Raw genomic sequence first — 15,412 nt, forward strand, 5'->3', positions numbered from 1 at the left:
ATGATAAGTAACCCTGGTTTCTGAGGAAGTATGTGTAATAGGATTCAGAATGGGGTACCAGACTTTATGTCATCCTAGGGAAGACTGACGGAGAAGGCAATGGCACCCCACTCCAGTACTCCTGCCTGGAGAATCCCATGGACGGAGGAGCCTGGTGGGCTGCAGTCCATGGGGTCGCTGAGGGTTGGACACGACTGAGTGACTTCACTTTCACTTTTCACTTTCATGCATTGGAGAAGGAAATGGCACCCAACTCCAGTACTCCTGCCTGGAGAATCCCAGGGATGGGGGAGCCTGGTGGGCTGCCGTCTATGGGGTCACAGAGAGTCAGACACTACTGAAGTGACTTAGCAGCAGCAGCGGGGAAGACTGAACATAGCAGACCTAAAAAAAAAAAAAGCCTAAAAATACTAGATCTTACACCTGAAGAGGGTCTTTAGACTTGGAAGGGCTTTGATAGCATCTCATCCAACAATCTCATGTTAAATATATGAAAAGGAAGGATAAGATAATTCATGTGACTTGCTTCCCAAAAGTCATTAAGGAATTTGATAGCAGAACTAAAAATTAACCCCAGGTCTCTTGATTGTATCCTGAAGTCCTTTCCACCATACTAAGCTGCTTCTTTTAAGAGCCTCTGTCCAGGTGAGCAGAAGCAGGTAACAAACAGCCCTAGGCATTTTCACGTTTGACCTCCTAGTTGGAAGCCTCACAGATTGTCTCTCTTCTACATTCCCATTCCAGCATCTTAATGAATGGAACAGTGGGGCACCAGGGAACACCAGCTCTTCAAAGAGCTGCAAGCCAGAGCCCAGGAAAGCAGTGGTTCTCCCCTAAAGAATATCACATGGTGGGGAAAAGTAGGAGAGGCATGGAAGCTTGGCAGCAGGAAGAATCCCACAAGTTCAACAAATAACTGGCACAGTCGATGTCAGCTCTTTTGATCTGAAGTTGTAAGCTGTCTCATTTCTCTTATGACTCGGTGGGAACAGGGCCACACCAAACAGCACTGGAATGCCTAGAGAGTAAAGTCTCAAGAAAAAACATTGGCCCACAAAGGAAGAATAACACAGAAACATGTCAGGAGCCCCAAAAGGGAGGTTTGTGAACATTTCCCCAGACATTCAGAAGTTCCACTTCTTGGTACTTCCTTCAGAGTTTCAGAGGGCACTGAGAAACACTTAAATTTATGTCTCAGACTTTATTGGATTAAAATGCATAAGCCACTCTTATTTGCTCAGTCACTAAGTTATGTCCGACTTTGCAACCCCATGGACTACAGCATGCCAGGTTTCTGTCCTTCACTATCTCCCAGAGTTTGCTCAAACTCATGTCCACTGAGTTACTGATGTCATCCAATCATCTCACACTCTGTCGTCCCCTTCGCCTCCTGCCCTCAATCTTTCCCAGCATCAGGGTCTTTTCCAATGAGCTGGCTCTTCACATCAGGTGGCCAAAGTACTGGAGCTTCAGCTTCAGCATCAGTCGTTCCAATGAGTATTCAGGGTTGATTTCCTTTAGGATTGACTGGTTTGATTTCCTTGCAGCCCAAGGGACTCTCAAGAGCCTTCTCCAGCATCACAATTCAAAAGCATCAACTCTTACATTCAGTGGTTTTCAAATTGTACCATGTTTAGGAATCACCTGAGAATTCTGTTAAAAAAGCATATTCCTGAGCCATACAGATGTTTACATTAGCAAAACTTGAGTAAATCCTTGCCCAGGAAGCTGCACATTTTCAAATACTCCAGGTGATTCTGATGATGCACGTGTTTCATGGAGCACAAAACAGGATGTAAATCACAGCTTTAACAGAGAGAACCTTCTGATAGCAGGTTATTACCTATCTGTTAGATAAATGCCAAAGGCAACTGTATGCCTGAACAAGGACTCTTTGTCCTGTTCCAGAAGTTGATGTGGCAATCCCACAAAGCCATTCATACCAATGCACTCCCATACCTCCTTGTGCTGAATTTGAGATGTTGCGTTAACGCCAAGTAAGACTGATAGCTTTTCTTGATTGTACTTGGAAAAGCAGGAGGATGGTGAATAGTACTCCAACCTGAGAAGCTTTAAAAACATACTGATACCTGAGGCCCACTTCAGTCCAAGGAAATCCAATCTCTAGGGATGAGGTGTGGGCATTTTTTAGAAGCTCCTCAGGTAATACATTGTGCAGCTGAGGTTGAGAACTAAGGTAATATACTCTGTAGGGACCAACAGGAAGTGTCTGCTGATTTCTGGTCAACCAAATCTGGGACTGTCACCATCTAAGTGACACTTCAAGATGTAGATCTTCCTCACAGAGCATATCATTTATTTAAGCAAGGTTTGCACTGAGATGTGTTATTCTACAGAAGGACATCTATTCAGATTTATGCTTCATGTAAAGTCTCCTTTCTTTTAAAAATATTTCTTTAAATTTATTTGGCTGCACCAGGTCTTAGCTGCAGCACATGGGATCTTTGATCTTTGCTGTGGGATCTTTAGTCATAGCATGTGAACTCTTAATTGACACATGTGGGATCTAGTTCCCCAACCAGGGATTGAAACTCAGTGATTTCATTGGAGAGTTTAGGAGCATTGAGTCTTAGCCACCGGACCACCAGGGAAGTCCCCAAGTCTCTTTTCTTTATTCTCTTAACATTTAAGCACATCCAAGCTGGCAGCCCCATTCTTCTATACCTACCCCAAAGTTCCATTTTCTGGCCTGGAAATCCTCTGTGGAAATCCACAAAGAGAAAAAGCAGCACAGTTTGTCCCTGGGGGCCCATATTCTGAGACTGATCTCCCTCTCCGGATTCCACCTGATAACTCACATCTGGAAGCACCGAACCTAGAGGATGAGATATTACAGAATATCCTAAGATAGGTAAAGCCCTCAAAAAGCTAGGTGAATAAATAACCTATGCTTCAAAGAGGGACCTTAGACAGATCTAAATTTGAACACTCCCTTCTCCTCCTCAATCTGTTTCTCTACCCACATGATGGAAGCAAATAATAGTGACTCACAGGAAGAACATCAAAATAACAACTGGGTGTGTAAAATGCAAATCAAACAGCATTCCTTAGAATTTACTGAGAAGCATTATACAATAAATTCATTCATTCCTCAAGTTACTTTCTAAGGTAGATATCAGCAGTAAGAGGCTAGTAAGATGTGGGTATCACTAGTAAAAGAGTAATGGTCACAATAAGAGCTAACTTGTATTGAATGCTGACTACATGCCATGTACCACATGAAGTTGAACTATCTCAACATTTAGATTTCACCACACAATGGTATGGGAACCTAGTCTTAGGTTCTTTTACAGACAAGAAAAGAGGCACAGATAGGATAAATACATTGCCTGATATGAGACAGTAGGTGATGGAACTGTTTAGATTAATCCCAAAATCTGTGCTCTTAACGACAATGCTTTGTTCATAGTGATGCTTTCTAAGGCCCACTTGACTTCACATTCCAGGATGTCTGGCTCTAGATGAGTGATCACACCATCATGATTATCCAGGTCCTGAAGATCTTTTTTGTACAGTTCTTCTGTGTATTCTTGCCACCTCTTCTTAATATCTTCTGCTTCTGTTAGGTCCATACCATTTCTGTCCTTTATCGAGCCCATCTTTGCATGAAATGTTCCCTTGGTATCTCTAATTTTCTTGAAGAGATCCCTAGTCGTTCCCATTCTGTTGTTTTCCTCTATTTCATTGCATTGATCGCTGAAGAAGGCTTTCTTATCTCTTCTTGCTATTCTTTGGAACTCTGCATTTAGATGCCTATATCTTTCCTTTCCTCCTTTGTTTTTCACCTCTCTTCTTTCCACAGCTATTTGTAAGGCCTCCCCAGACAGCCATTTTGCTTTTTTGCATTTCTTTTCCATGGGGATGGTCTTGATCCCTGTCTCCTGTACAATGTCACGAATCTCATTCCATAGTTCATCAGGCACTCTATCAATCAGATCTAGGCCCTTAAATCTATTTCTCACTTCCACTGTATAATCATAAGGGATTTGATTTAGGTCATACCTGAATGGTCTAGCGGTTTTCCCTACTTTTCTTCAATTTCAGTCTGAATTTGGTAATAAGGAGTTCATGATCTAAGCCACAGTCAGCTCCCGGTCTTGTTTGTTGACTGTATAGAGCTTCTCCATCTTTGGCTGCAAAGAATACAATCAATCTGATTTCAGTGTTGACCATCTGGTGATGTCCATGTGTAGAGTCTTCTCTTGTGTTGTTGGAAGAGAGTGTTTGCTATGACCAGTGCATTTTCTTGGCAAAACTCTATTAGTCTTTGCCCTGCTTCATTCCACATTCCAAGGCCAAATTTGCCTTGTGTTTCTTGGCTTCCTACTTTTGCATTCCAGTCCTCTATAATGAAAAGGACATCTTTTTTGGGTGTTAGTTCTAAAAGGTCTTGTAGGTCTTCACAGAACTGTTCAACTTCAGCTTCTTCAGCATTACTGGTTGGGGCATAGACTTGGATTACTGTGATATTGAATGGTTTGCCTTGGAAACGAACATCTTTCAAATCCTGAAAGATGATGCTGTGAAAGTGCTGCACTTAATATGCCAGCAAATTTGGAAAACTCAGCAGTGGCCACAGGACTGGAAAAGGTCAGTTTTCTTTCCAATCCCAAAGAAAGGCAATGCCAAAGAATGCTCAAACTACCACACAGTTGTACTCATCTCATATGCTAGTAAAGTAATTCTTAAAATTCTCCAAGGCAGGCTTCACCAATACGTGAACTGTGAACTTCCTGATGTTCAAGCTGGATTTAGAAAAGGCAGAGGAACCAGAGGTCAAATTGCCAACATCCACTGGATCATGGAAAAAGCAAGAGAGTTCCAGAAAAACATTTATTTCTGCTTTATTGACTATGCCAAAGCCTTTGACTGTGTGGATCACAATAAACTGTGGAAAATTCTGAAAGAGATGGGAGTACCAGACCATCTGACCTGCCCCTTGAGAAATCTGTATGCAGGTCAGGAAGCAACAGTTAGAACTGGACATGGAACAACAGACTGGTTTCATATAGGAAAAGGAGTACATCAAGGCTGTATATCGTCCCCCTGCTTATTTAACTTATATGCAGAGTACATCATGAGAAACGCTGGACTGGAAGAAACACAAGCTGGAATCAAGATTGCCGGGAGAAATATCAATAACCTCAGATATGCAGATGACACCACCCTTATGGCAGAAAGTGAAGAGGAACTAAAAAGCCTCTTGATGAAAGTGAAAGTGGAGAGTGAAAAAGTTGGCTTAAAGCTCAACATTCAGAAAACGAAGATCATGGCATCTGGTCCCATCCCTTCATGGCAAATAGATGAGGAAACAGTGGAAACAGTGTCAGACTTTATTTTTTTGGGCTCCAAAATCACTGCAGATGATGACTGCAGCCATGAAATTAAAAGATGCTTACTCCTTGGAAGGAAAGTTATGACCAACCTAGATAGCATATTCAGAAGCAGAGACATTATTTTGCCGACTAAGGTCCTTCTAGTCAAGGTTATGGTTTTTCCAGTGGTCATGTATGGATGTGAGAGTTGGACTGTGAAGAAGGCTGAGCGCCGAAGAATTGATGCTTTTGAACTGTGGTGTTGGAGAAGACTCTTGAGAGTCCCTTGGACTGCAAGGAGATCCAATCAGTCCATTCTGAAGGAGATCAACCCCGGGATTTCTTTGGAAGGAATGATGCTGAAGCTGAAACTCCAGTACTTTGGCCACCTCATGCGAAGAGTTGACTCACTGGAAAAGACTCTGATGCTGGGAGGGATTGGGGGCAGGAGGAGAAGGGGACGACCGAGGATGAGATGTCTGGATGGCATCACTGACTCGATGGGTGTGAGTCTGAGTGAACTCCGGGAGTTGGTGATGGACAGGGAGGCCTGGCGTGCTGCGATTCATGGGGTCGCAAAGAGTCGGACACGACTCAGCGACTGAACTGAACTGAACTGAACCACGATGCTATCTGATATTTGTATTCCCATGTAATCTGATCCCTACAGTCACTTTCTAGCACCTTAATCTTTTTAAGTACAATCCATGTGGTCCAATTCAGTTTAAACCAAAACATTAATAGACAGTATTACATGTCATTCATTCACTTGCCTCACTTTCAGAGGAACATGAATCACCATTCAAGTTACTAAGACCCCCTAACAAGGGTCAAAGCCAGGAAGAGAAAATGGAATTTGGACTCAGGCACCAAGACAGCGGGGAAAACCCTTCGCCCCCACTGATGGTGTTATGTAAGTGCTGCCAGAGGTGTGAGTGGCTAGTGACAAAGGCCATCATTGACATTTCTTGGCCAGTTAAACATAATGTCTTCCTCAATGCCTGGGCACCTAGTCTTCACCTCCACTGTTAGCTCAGTGTCTGTGGCCTTTCTTAATATAAAAAACAAGAGCCAGCCCACAGTTGTGGCCACAGCCTTATTAAGACCAAACATTCTTTCCTCACGAAACCACTTACCTACAGGAGTCCAAGGATACCTCCTTCCATTCCACCCTCTGGAAAAACTACCTACTCAAGAAAAAAAAGCCTCAGCATGAGGCCTTCTTCCTAGATGAAGATTCTCTCAGAGATACATCCCTGTATCAGGAGACTTCAATCTTCTCATACCAGTTATAACTCTAGAATACGTCCTCCCTGAATACCTCCTCCCTACTGGTGAACTTCCTCAGGATCCAATTGAACAGACTATCTTTTAAATATCAAAGGATTCTGGCTAACAACAGTCAAGTTCAAGAATATAAAGCTCCTAGACATCAGCTTATGGTTGCATATTCCTATCTCTCAGTTTCATTTGTTGGTTGAATTATTAAGCATCCAATTTTCAGCATAATTCACCCAAAGCCAATGTGGTTAGGCTCTATACGAACAGCACAGTCAGTTTCCCAGGTTTATTACTATATGGTTGATACTTCTGCCTTGCTTTTATGTAGTATTATATTTTTTCTAAGTAATTTTATATGGATTTTTCTCATTTCATTGGGAAATATTTCTCTTCCACAATAGAGTCAAAGATGTGACTGCAACTTTAATAATCTTTTTAAAACTCCAGGTACAACAGAAACCTTCTGAACAAATCCCTAGAAAGTAAAGGCCCACTGACTACTTCAAAGAGACCAGGAATAGAGGAGGCAGTAGAAATGAGAGGGGAGCCAGCATTAACACATAATACCAAAACAGTTAGGCTCTGGTGGGGCTTTGCCTGTTGACACCTGTATGACTCACTTCACGTGGACTCTCTGACTTAGCCAGACTCTTACCTATACCCTCAACCTAAGCCATCAGATCACTAGGTCCTATTCTTATATATATTTGCTATTTATATTTTCTTGCATTTCTCTAATATTTTACAGAGTTCTTTATTCCTATGCAAACAGAGAGAGAGAGAGAGAGAGAGAGAGAGATTTACCGCTGTCTAAACTGAGATCCAAATTGGGCACCATACTCAAGCGGTATTTCTTCCAGTCAATGAAATAAGAGGCATCTTTGAAGACAGCAGTAGTTGGCTGCTCTGAATTTGGAAATATCAGAGGCAGACCTGAAGGTCCATACAGAAATATGTATAGTGGCTAAAGAAAACTCCAAAATGTTAGTTTTTTGAGATTATGTATTCATTTGCAAAAAACAAATGCAACAATGACCTGGTTCACACTCTCAGAAATAAACTAGCATGCTAGGCAATTACATATTAAGCCCTTTCCACATTAAGGATAGGTGTGAGTCACCAAAAACTGAACCACTAGAATCTTCAGAAATCTATTCCACATTTAATGAGTGTGAGCTACGAGTATAGTGTTGGGACAATTTGTTTATTTATTGATCCTATTCATTAAATCATAGGTTTGAATGGTATTAATAACATGGGCTAAACCCTGTACTGTACTAAATTCTGGGGATACAAACATGAATATACAGATTTAATACCTATCTTCAAGTCAGATTTACAGTATGGGAGATACACATAAAAACCAATAAACTGTAATACTAAGTGATGCATGCAAGATTAAAAACATATACCAAAAAAAAAAAAAAAGCATATACCAAAGAATATTTTCCAGTGAGTATGAGTACGTTCAGATTGAGAAGGAAATGCTTCACCTTCTCCAACCTACTCTCTAACCAGGACTAAGAAAGATAGGCCCCTAAAATGGTTTCCTCCCCTTGACTTTCCAGTCCCACCCACACCCTCCCTATAACCCAGTGTTTCTTGATCTTGGCACACTGACAGTCTGGGCCAGACACTTCTTTACTGTGGGGCTGTCCTGTGCACTATAGGATGCTAAAGCAGCATCCCTGGCTTCTACCCACTCCCACTAGATGCCAGTATCACCTCTGCCTCCAGTCATAAGGATCAAAATGTCTCCAGACATTGCCAGATGTCCTCTGAGGGCAAAAGTACCCAGTTAAGAACCACTGCGTAAGCTTTTTTAGTCCCCCTGGGCCAAAGCTAATAAGCCCAGAATATATATTTTCCTTCATCTTTCTGTTTTAATCCTCTTTTTCATAAGGTAAACAGGAGGCAGTAAGTGTGAAGATTAAAATCCAGGGGGCACGGGGACATTCCTGAAAGTCACAACAGAGCAAAGGGAGGCAGTGTCTATAAGTGAAGTCTCCGTCACAAACTCAAGAAGGCGTTAACACATGAGCTGAGGCCAACACATTCGCTGTTTAGAGCCAGGGAGCTTTGAAGTGCTCCAAACTCAGAATAAGAGTGGTGTATCTGGAGAGTCAGGGTGTGTGAATGTCTTTTAATTAACTGGGTTGTCTGAACTATTCACATCTAATATGAGTTCTTGTTATGGTTGCATTTGAGTCTATCATCTTGTTATGCATTTTGTTTGTTCCTTGTATTTTATTTCCTCTTTCTTCTTTTCTATTTTGGATTCTATTTTGGATTGGGTATTTTTAATGACTCCATTTTTATCCCCCTTTTTGAATTACTAGTTATAACTCTTTGTGATATTAACTTAGGGATTGCTTTAGGTTTTATAGCATACAACTATACCTTATCCAGTCTGCCTTCAAGGAAAAGAAAAGAAAATACAAGGAACAAGCAGAAAACGGGTAAGAAGGAGATAGATTTAAACTCAACTGTAACAGTATTCATAGTAAATGTAAATATCACTTAAAGCTCACACACATATAGTGTGAGAATCCTTCAAACAATATACTTGTTTACTCCTGTGTCATATTCTAGCCATAGCATATACTATACCATACTCACTCACCTATGGAAAAAACACTGAGGCTCTATATCTCTAAATCTGACCACTTCCAAATTCCAGACCAAAATTTCTATATGGCTATTTTTAAAACATGTTCTGTGGGCAACATAAATGCAACATATGTAAAGCTAAACTAATCTTCTTCACTCCTCAGATCTGCTATTTATAATTTTCATCTTGTTGCCAGCATCATTATTCTGTCAGCCATCCATGGAAATCTTTTCCAACAGATTTACTGAGATTTAATTTACATATCATACAAATCACCCATTTAAAGTGTACAATTAAATTGGTTTCAGTATATTCAAAAAGTTGTGCAACCATCACCACCATCAGTTTTAGGATATTTTTTATCACCCCAAAAGAATCCTTCCCCATCTATTTTCTGTTTCCATATATCTATATCTCCATATATCTATATCCACCCTGTATCTTCTGCATATAGGGCTGTTGACAGCAACTTTAGCTACTTCTTACCCCTAATCTCTCCCTCGCCAAACAGTGAACTGGTTACCTCGTTTTGTTGATTCCTTCCAGTGATAACTCTCCTTTCCATGCTCATCACACCTTTAATTCATGCACTTAATATCTCTCACCCAGTTCACTTACTTATGTACTTAGCGATTACTGACTTTTCTCTCCCACCCACTCTGTACAAGGCTGCTGGCGAGTCCTAAAACATTAACCGGTTTCCCATTATACACACAATAAAATTCACATTCCTTAGTGTGGCACTTAAGATCCAAAATATTCAACTCCAAACTACTTTTCCAGCCTCACTGCTCCTATTTGCATCATTCACTCCTGCTCCAGTCACACTGGACCATATGAAAACCCGGTGGCACCGTGGGTCATATTTTATAGTTTTCAGTTTCTTGAACAAATTTGCAAGCTTAGCTTTCATATTGGGTTTTTGTTTTTATACAAATTATACCAGCTTCTACATACAGAGTTTATATGCTAGCGGCTTTCCTAGGATTAAAATATAAAAATCCATTTTCAAAGACAAGGAATTTGAAAATTTTGATGGACTCTGTCATCAAAAGGATATGGAAATGGAAGAGATCTTGTTCAGCTGGTTGGAAAAGACCTTTGGGCAAGGACACAGAGCCACGGCTGGAGTCAGCGTCAGCTCTCCCAACAAGCCCATTCCCACCACATCATCAGGGATGAAGAGCATTACTGGATGTCCCAGCACAGGATGGATTCTGCTGCAGGGTAATTCAGTTGTGTCAAATTTTGGTGTACTGCCAAAAAAAAAGCAGGTAAGAAAAATTTAGCCTTTTTCCTTCTTAAGAAATTATTTTAAAGGGCATTCAAGATTCTTTTTATAACCTCTAGCATATGCATAACCATATAATCCACCACATAAATTTTGCTGGAATAAGTAACTTGTGTCCCACTCAGTGAATCACAGGCAATGGAAAAAGTAGACAAATTGGCATTTCAGGAGTTGCAGCATGGCTCCTGCTTTTGCTCCCGTTAATGGCAGTTTTATATTCTCAAAAGTCTATTTCCTCTACTAAAACTACTCTGTGGTTCTGAGCAGAAGTTTCCAAGATAATTCAAAGACCAGCATGGTGGAGGTGGGGTATGGGTCAGTCAAATGGCCTAAAACTGGCCTAGTGATTCTTAGATGTCTCCTTTTACATATGCTGCGCTTTCCCCTGAAGAAGTCTGAGGTTACTATTTGGTAGGAGTGATGAGAAAAAATTGAAACATCTTCCACTCCTAGAAAGAATCTTGTGAAATCTGGTATTTGTTTACTTTCTGAGAGCTCTTTTATAAACAGAAAAGAAATATTAATAAACCTTTCCCCCTTTCTGTAAACTAATCAGGTCACCCGGGGAAATATGTCCATAAACACTGGCTTAGAGGCTTAAACTCTTTCGGTAAATCTGTGATAGCAAGCTGTCTACCTGCAGGGATTGTATGATGCTAGAAGATTACTAAAGAAAGATATGGGATGAGGGTTTTATTTCCTGCAAATATTAAAGAATAAACATATTCTAACTGGAGAGGTAATTTTGAGCAAGAGTAAGAAAACAGATTGAGAAACCACAGGCAGCCTCTTCAAGCCTTAAGGTCCTATGGCTGCCAGTATTGATTCAGGGCATATAAGCAGAGGCAGAAACTACTAAAGAAAGAATAAATTAGTTGGACTTAAACATAAGTTAGGCTTTGTCTTGCTATAATTCATGTTCACTTTGGATTCTGCAGTAATTGGATAGCACAGGAAGGCAAAGCACAGGGTTCTATTCCATTTATTTTCCACCTCCTCCATGGATTTTTTTTTTTTTTTTTTTTGTAGTCTGAAAAAGGTGGAGGCGGGAACAAAGATGATTTCTAAGCCTATGTAAAATGCTAATACACAAACAATAATATACAAAGAATTCCTTTGTATTCATAGTATCTCTCTACCCAAGAGTGCAAGTAACCTTTTAAAGTCATTTCTCTCTTCTCATGCCTAAATGGAATCAGAATTAGCAGAGTTTGTTTTGATTCATTCACAGAAGAAATTAAGGCATGGAGAGATGAAGGAACATGCCTGCCCTCAGGTAAATAAGAATACATCCCGGAGCCAGGAATAATAATAGTTTTCAATACAGATAGCTTAAATTTTTTTACTTTCTCTTTTCTTACAGAGAATCTGACACTTGGCACTAAGAATTGACAACTGAGACCATTTTCAATTTCTGCCCACATTCATACTCATAATAAGAGTAAAACATGGAGCGTGACAACAAGGCTTCCCCTTCACCTCAGGTAATGTTGACAGTTTACGACAAGAGCAAGTCCATTCGACAGGGTCAAAGCAGGTTCACTCTCTGCCCTGCAAAGTAAAGAAAAGCTAAGCCATATCTTAAAGACTCTAAGACCAATTTCTGCCTGATACAAATTTTGGCCCATTAGCACCAATTCCAGAGATGACTGAAATTTGGTAACCAATTAACCAAGGGGAACGGGCTTCCCTGATAGCTCAGTTGGTAAAGAATCTGCCTGCAATGCAGGAGACCATGGTTTGATTCCTGGGTCAGGAAGATCCCCTGGAGAAGGGATAGGCTACCCACTCCAGTATTCCTGGGCTTCCCTTACGGCTCAACTGGTAAAGAATCCACCTGCAATGCGAGAGACCTGGGTTCAATCCCTGGGTTGGGAAGATCCCCTGGAGAAGGGAAAGGCTGCCCATTCCAGTATTCTGGCCTAGAGAATTCCATGGACTGCATAGTCCATGGGGTTGCAAAGAGTTGGACACAACTGAGTGACTTTCACTTCACTAACCAAGGGGAATGGCACAGTGGTCTGCCAATGTAGGAGACTCAAGAGATACAAGTTTGATCCCTGGGTCAGGAAGATCCCCTGGAATAGGAAACGGCAACCCACTACAGTATTCTCGCCTGGGAAATTCCATGTACAAAGAAGTCTGGCTGGCTACAGTCCATGAGGTCACAAAGAGCTGGATACAACTGAGTGACGGAGCACGCACAACCAAGAGGAAAATGGTCCAGTGAAAGGGAAAGGCATGAAAGGGTTAATCTACTTATTTATTAAAAACTAATCTAGAATAAGAAAATGTGGGGGTCTTGGAAAATAAGTTTCAAAGTGACTTTGAGTCAAGAAATCAAACTGTGAACCCACTGGAAATAGGACAATAATAACAGAAAAACTGTAGAACCATTGCATAAACTTAAGTCAGGGATTAAGGACTTACCCAAAGATCTCCACAGAGAGGATTCCATTTACCTTTACACTGAAATTAAATCTAATCTGAAAAATAAATGGGGTGTGATATTTAACATGAACCAGAACAAGGATTAAAACTTCCATACTCAATTCCTAAAGAAGATACTCTTTATATCATCTTCCCCTCCTCCACTGCAATTTCCCTAAACATAGTTAACATCTGTCTGTGTTCAAATTCTGAATCCTAAATACACTGAGTTCTACCTTAGAATTCTAATTAGTCACAGATTATGTACATCATGCAAAACGCTGGGCTGGATGAAGCACAAGTTGGAATCAAGACTGCTGGAGAAATATCAATAACCTCAGATATGCAGATGACACCACCCTTAAGGCAGAAAGTGAGGAAGAACTAAAGAGCCTCTTGATGAAAGTGAAAGAGGAGAGTGAAAAGTTGGCTTAAAACTCAACATTCAGAAAACTAAGATCATGGCATCCAGCCCCATCACTTTATGACAAAGAGATGGGGAAACATTGGAAACAGTGAGAAACTTTATTTTGGGGGGCTCCAAAATCACTGCAGATGGTGACTGCAGCCATGAAATTAAAAGATGCTTGCTCCTTGGAAGAAAAGCTATGACCAATCTAGTTCAGTTCAGTCGCTCAGTCGTGTCCAACTCTTTGTGACCCCATGAATGACAGCACACCAGGCCTCCCTGTCCATCACCAACTCCCAGAGTTCACTCAGACTCACATCTATCAAATCAGTGATGCCATCCAGCCATCTCATCCTCGGTCGTCCCCTTCTCCTCCTGCCCCCAATCCCTCCCAGCATCAGAGTCTTTTCCAATGAGTCAACTCTTTGCATGAGGTGGCCAAAGTACTGGAGTTTCAGCTTTAGCATCATGACCAACCTACACAACATATTAAAAAGCAGAGACAATACTTTCCCAACAAAGGTCCATCTAGTCAAAGCTATGGTTTATCCAGTAGTCATGTATGGATGTGAGAGTTGGACTATAAAGAAAGCTGAGCGCAGAAGAATTGATGCTTTTGAACTGTGGGGTTGGAGCAGTCTCTTGAGAGTCCCTTGAACTGCAAGAAAATCCAAACAGTTCATCCTAAAGGAAATCAATCCTGAATATTCATTGGAGGGACTGATGCTGAAGCTAAAACTCCAAACTTTGGCCACCTGGCCACTTGATGCGAAGAGCTGACTCATTTAAAAAGACCCTGATGCTGGGAAAGACTTAAGGCGGGAGGAGAAGGGGATGATAGAGGATGAGATGGTTGTATGGCATCACCAACTCGATGGACATGAGTTTGATTAAGCTTCAGGAGTTGGTGATAGACAGGGAAGTCTGGCATGCTGCCGTCCTTGGGGTTGCAGAGTCGAACCCTATTGAACAATTTATGATTATACAGTGGAAGTGAGAAATAGATTTAAGGGCCTAGATCTGATTGATAGAGTGCCTGATGAACTATGGAATGAGGTTCGTGACACTGTACAGGAGACAGGGATCAAGACCATCCCCATGGAAAAGAAATGCAAAAAAGCAAAATGGCTGTCTGGGGAGGCCTTACAAATAGCTGTGAAAAGAAGAGAGGCAAAAAACAAAGGAGAAAAGGAAAGATATAAACCTCCAAATGCAGAGTTCCAAAGAATAGCAAGAAGAGATAAGAAAGCCTTCTTCAGCAATCAATGCAAAGAAATAGAGGAAAAGAACAGAATGGGAAAGACTAGAGATCTTTTCAAGAAAATCAGAGATACCAAGGGAACATTTCATGCAAAGATGGGCTCGATAAAGGACAGAAATGGTATGGACCTAACAGAAGCAGAAGATATTGTTGAGAAGAGGTGGCAAGAATACACAGAAGAACTGTACAAAAAATATCTTCATAACCCAGATAATCATGATGATGTGATCACTCACCTAGAGTCAGACATCCTGGAATGTGAAGTCAAGTGGACCTTAGAAAGCATCACTACAAACAAAGCTAGTGGAGGTGATGAAATTCCAGTAGAGCTATTTCAAATCTGAAAGATGATGCTGTGAAAGTGCTGCACTCAATATGCCAGCAAATTTGGAAAACTCAGCAGTGGCCACAGGACTGGAAAAGGTCAGTTTTCATTCCAATCCCAAAGAAAGGCAATGCCAAAGAATGCTCAAACTACTGCACAATTGCACTCATCTCACATGCTAGTAAAGTAATACTCAAAATTCTCCAAGCCAGGCTTCAGCAATACGTGAACCGTGAACTCCCTGATGTTCAAGCTGGTTTTAGAAAAGGCAGAGGAACCAGAGATCAAATTGCCAACATCCTCTGGATCATGGAAAAAGCAAGAGAATTCCAGAAAAACATCTATTTCTGCTTTATTGACTATGCCAAAGTCTTTGATTGTGTGGATCACAATAAACTGTGGAAAATTCTGAAAGAGATGGGAATACCAGGCCACCTGACCTGCCTCTTGAGAAATCTGTATGCAGGT

The 15,412-nt window shown here is 41.1% G+C and overlaps 1 protein-coding gene across 1 annotated transcript in view; it reads right to left on the reverse strand.

Annotated features, from left to right (window-relative positions):
* TOP6BL (TOP6B like initiator of meiotic double strand breaks) overlaps positions 1 to 15,412 on the reverse strand; it is a 107,060-nt gene that overhangs the window by 18,420 nt on the left and 73,228 nt on the right. The window contains exons 7-11 of the mRNA XM_068976428.1: positions 12,950 to 13,005; positions 11,999 to 12,070; positions 10,289 to 10,484; positions 7,422 to 7,572; positions 2,690 to 2,836 (exon numbers count right to left, since the gene is read on the reverse strand). Coding sequence (XP_068832529.1) covers positions 2,690 to 2,836; positions 7,422 to 7,572; positions 10,289 to 10,484; positions 11,999 to 12,070; positions 12,950 to 13,005 — 622 coding nt within the window. The remainder of the gene's footprint in view (positions 1 to 2,689; positions 2,837 to 7,421; positions 7,573 to 10,288; positions 10,485 to 11,998; positions 12,071 to 12,949; positions 13,006 to 15,412) is intronic.

The sequence above is a fragment of the Capricornis sumatraensis genome, chromosome 8 (assembly GCF_032405125.1).
Source record: "Capricornis sumatraensis isolate serow.1 chromosome 8, serow.2, whole genome shotgun sequence".
NCBI classification, from domain to species: Eukaryota; Metazoa; Chordata; class Mammalia; order Artiodactyla; family Bovidae; genus Capricornis; species Capricornis sumatraensis.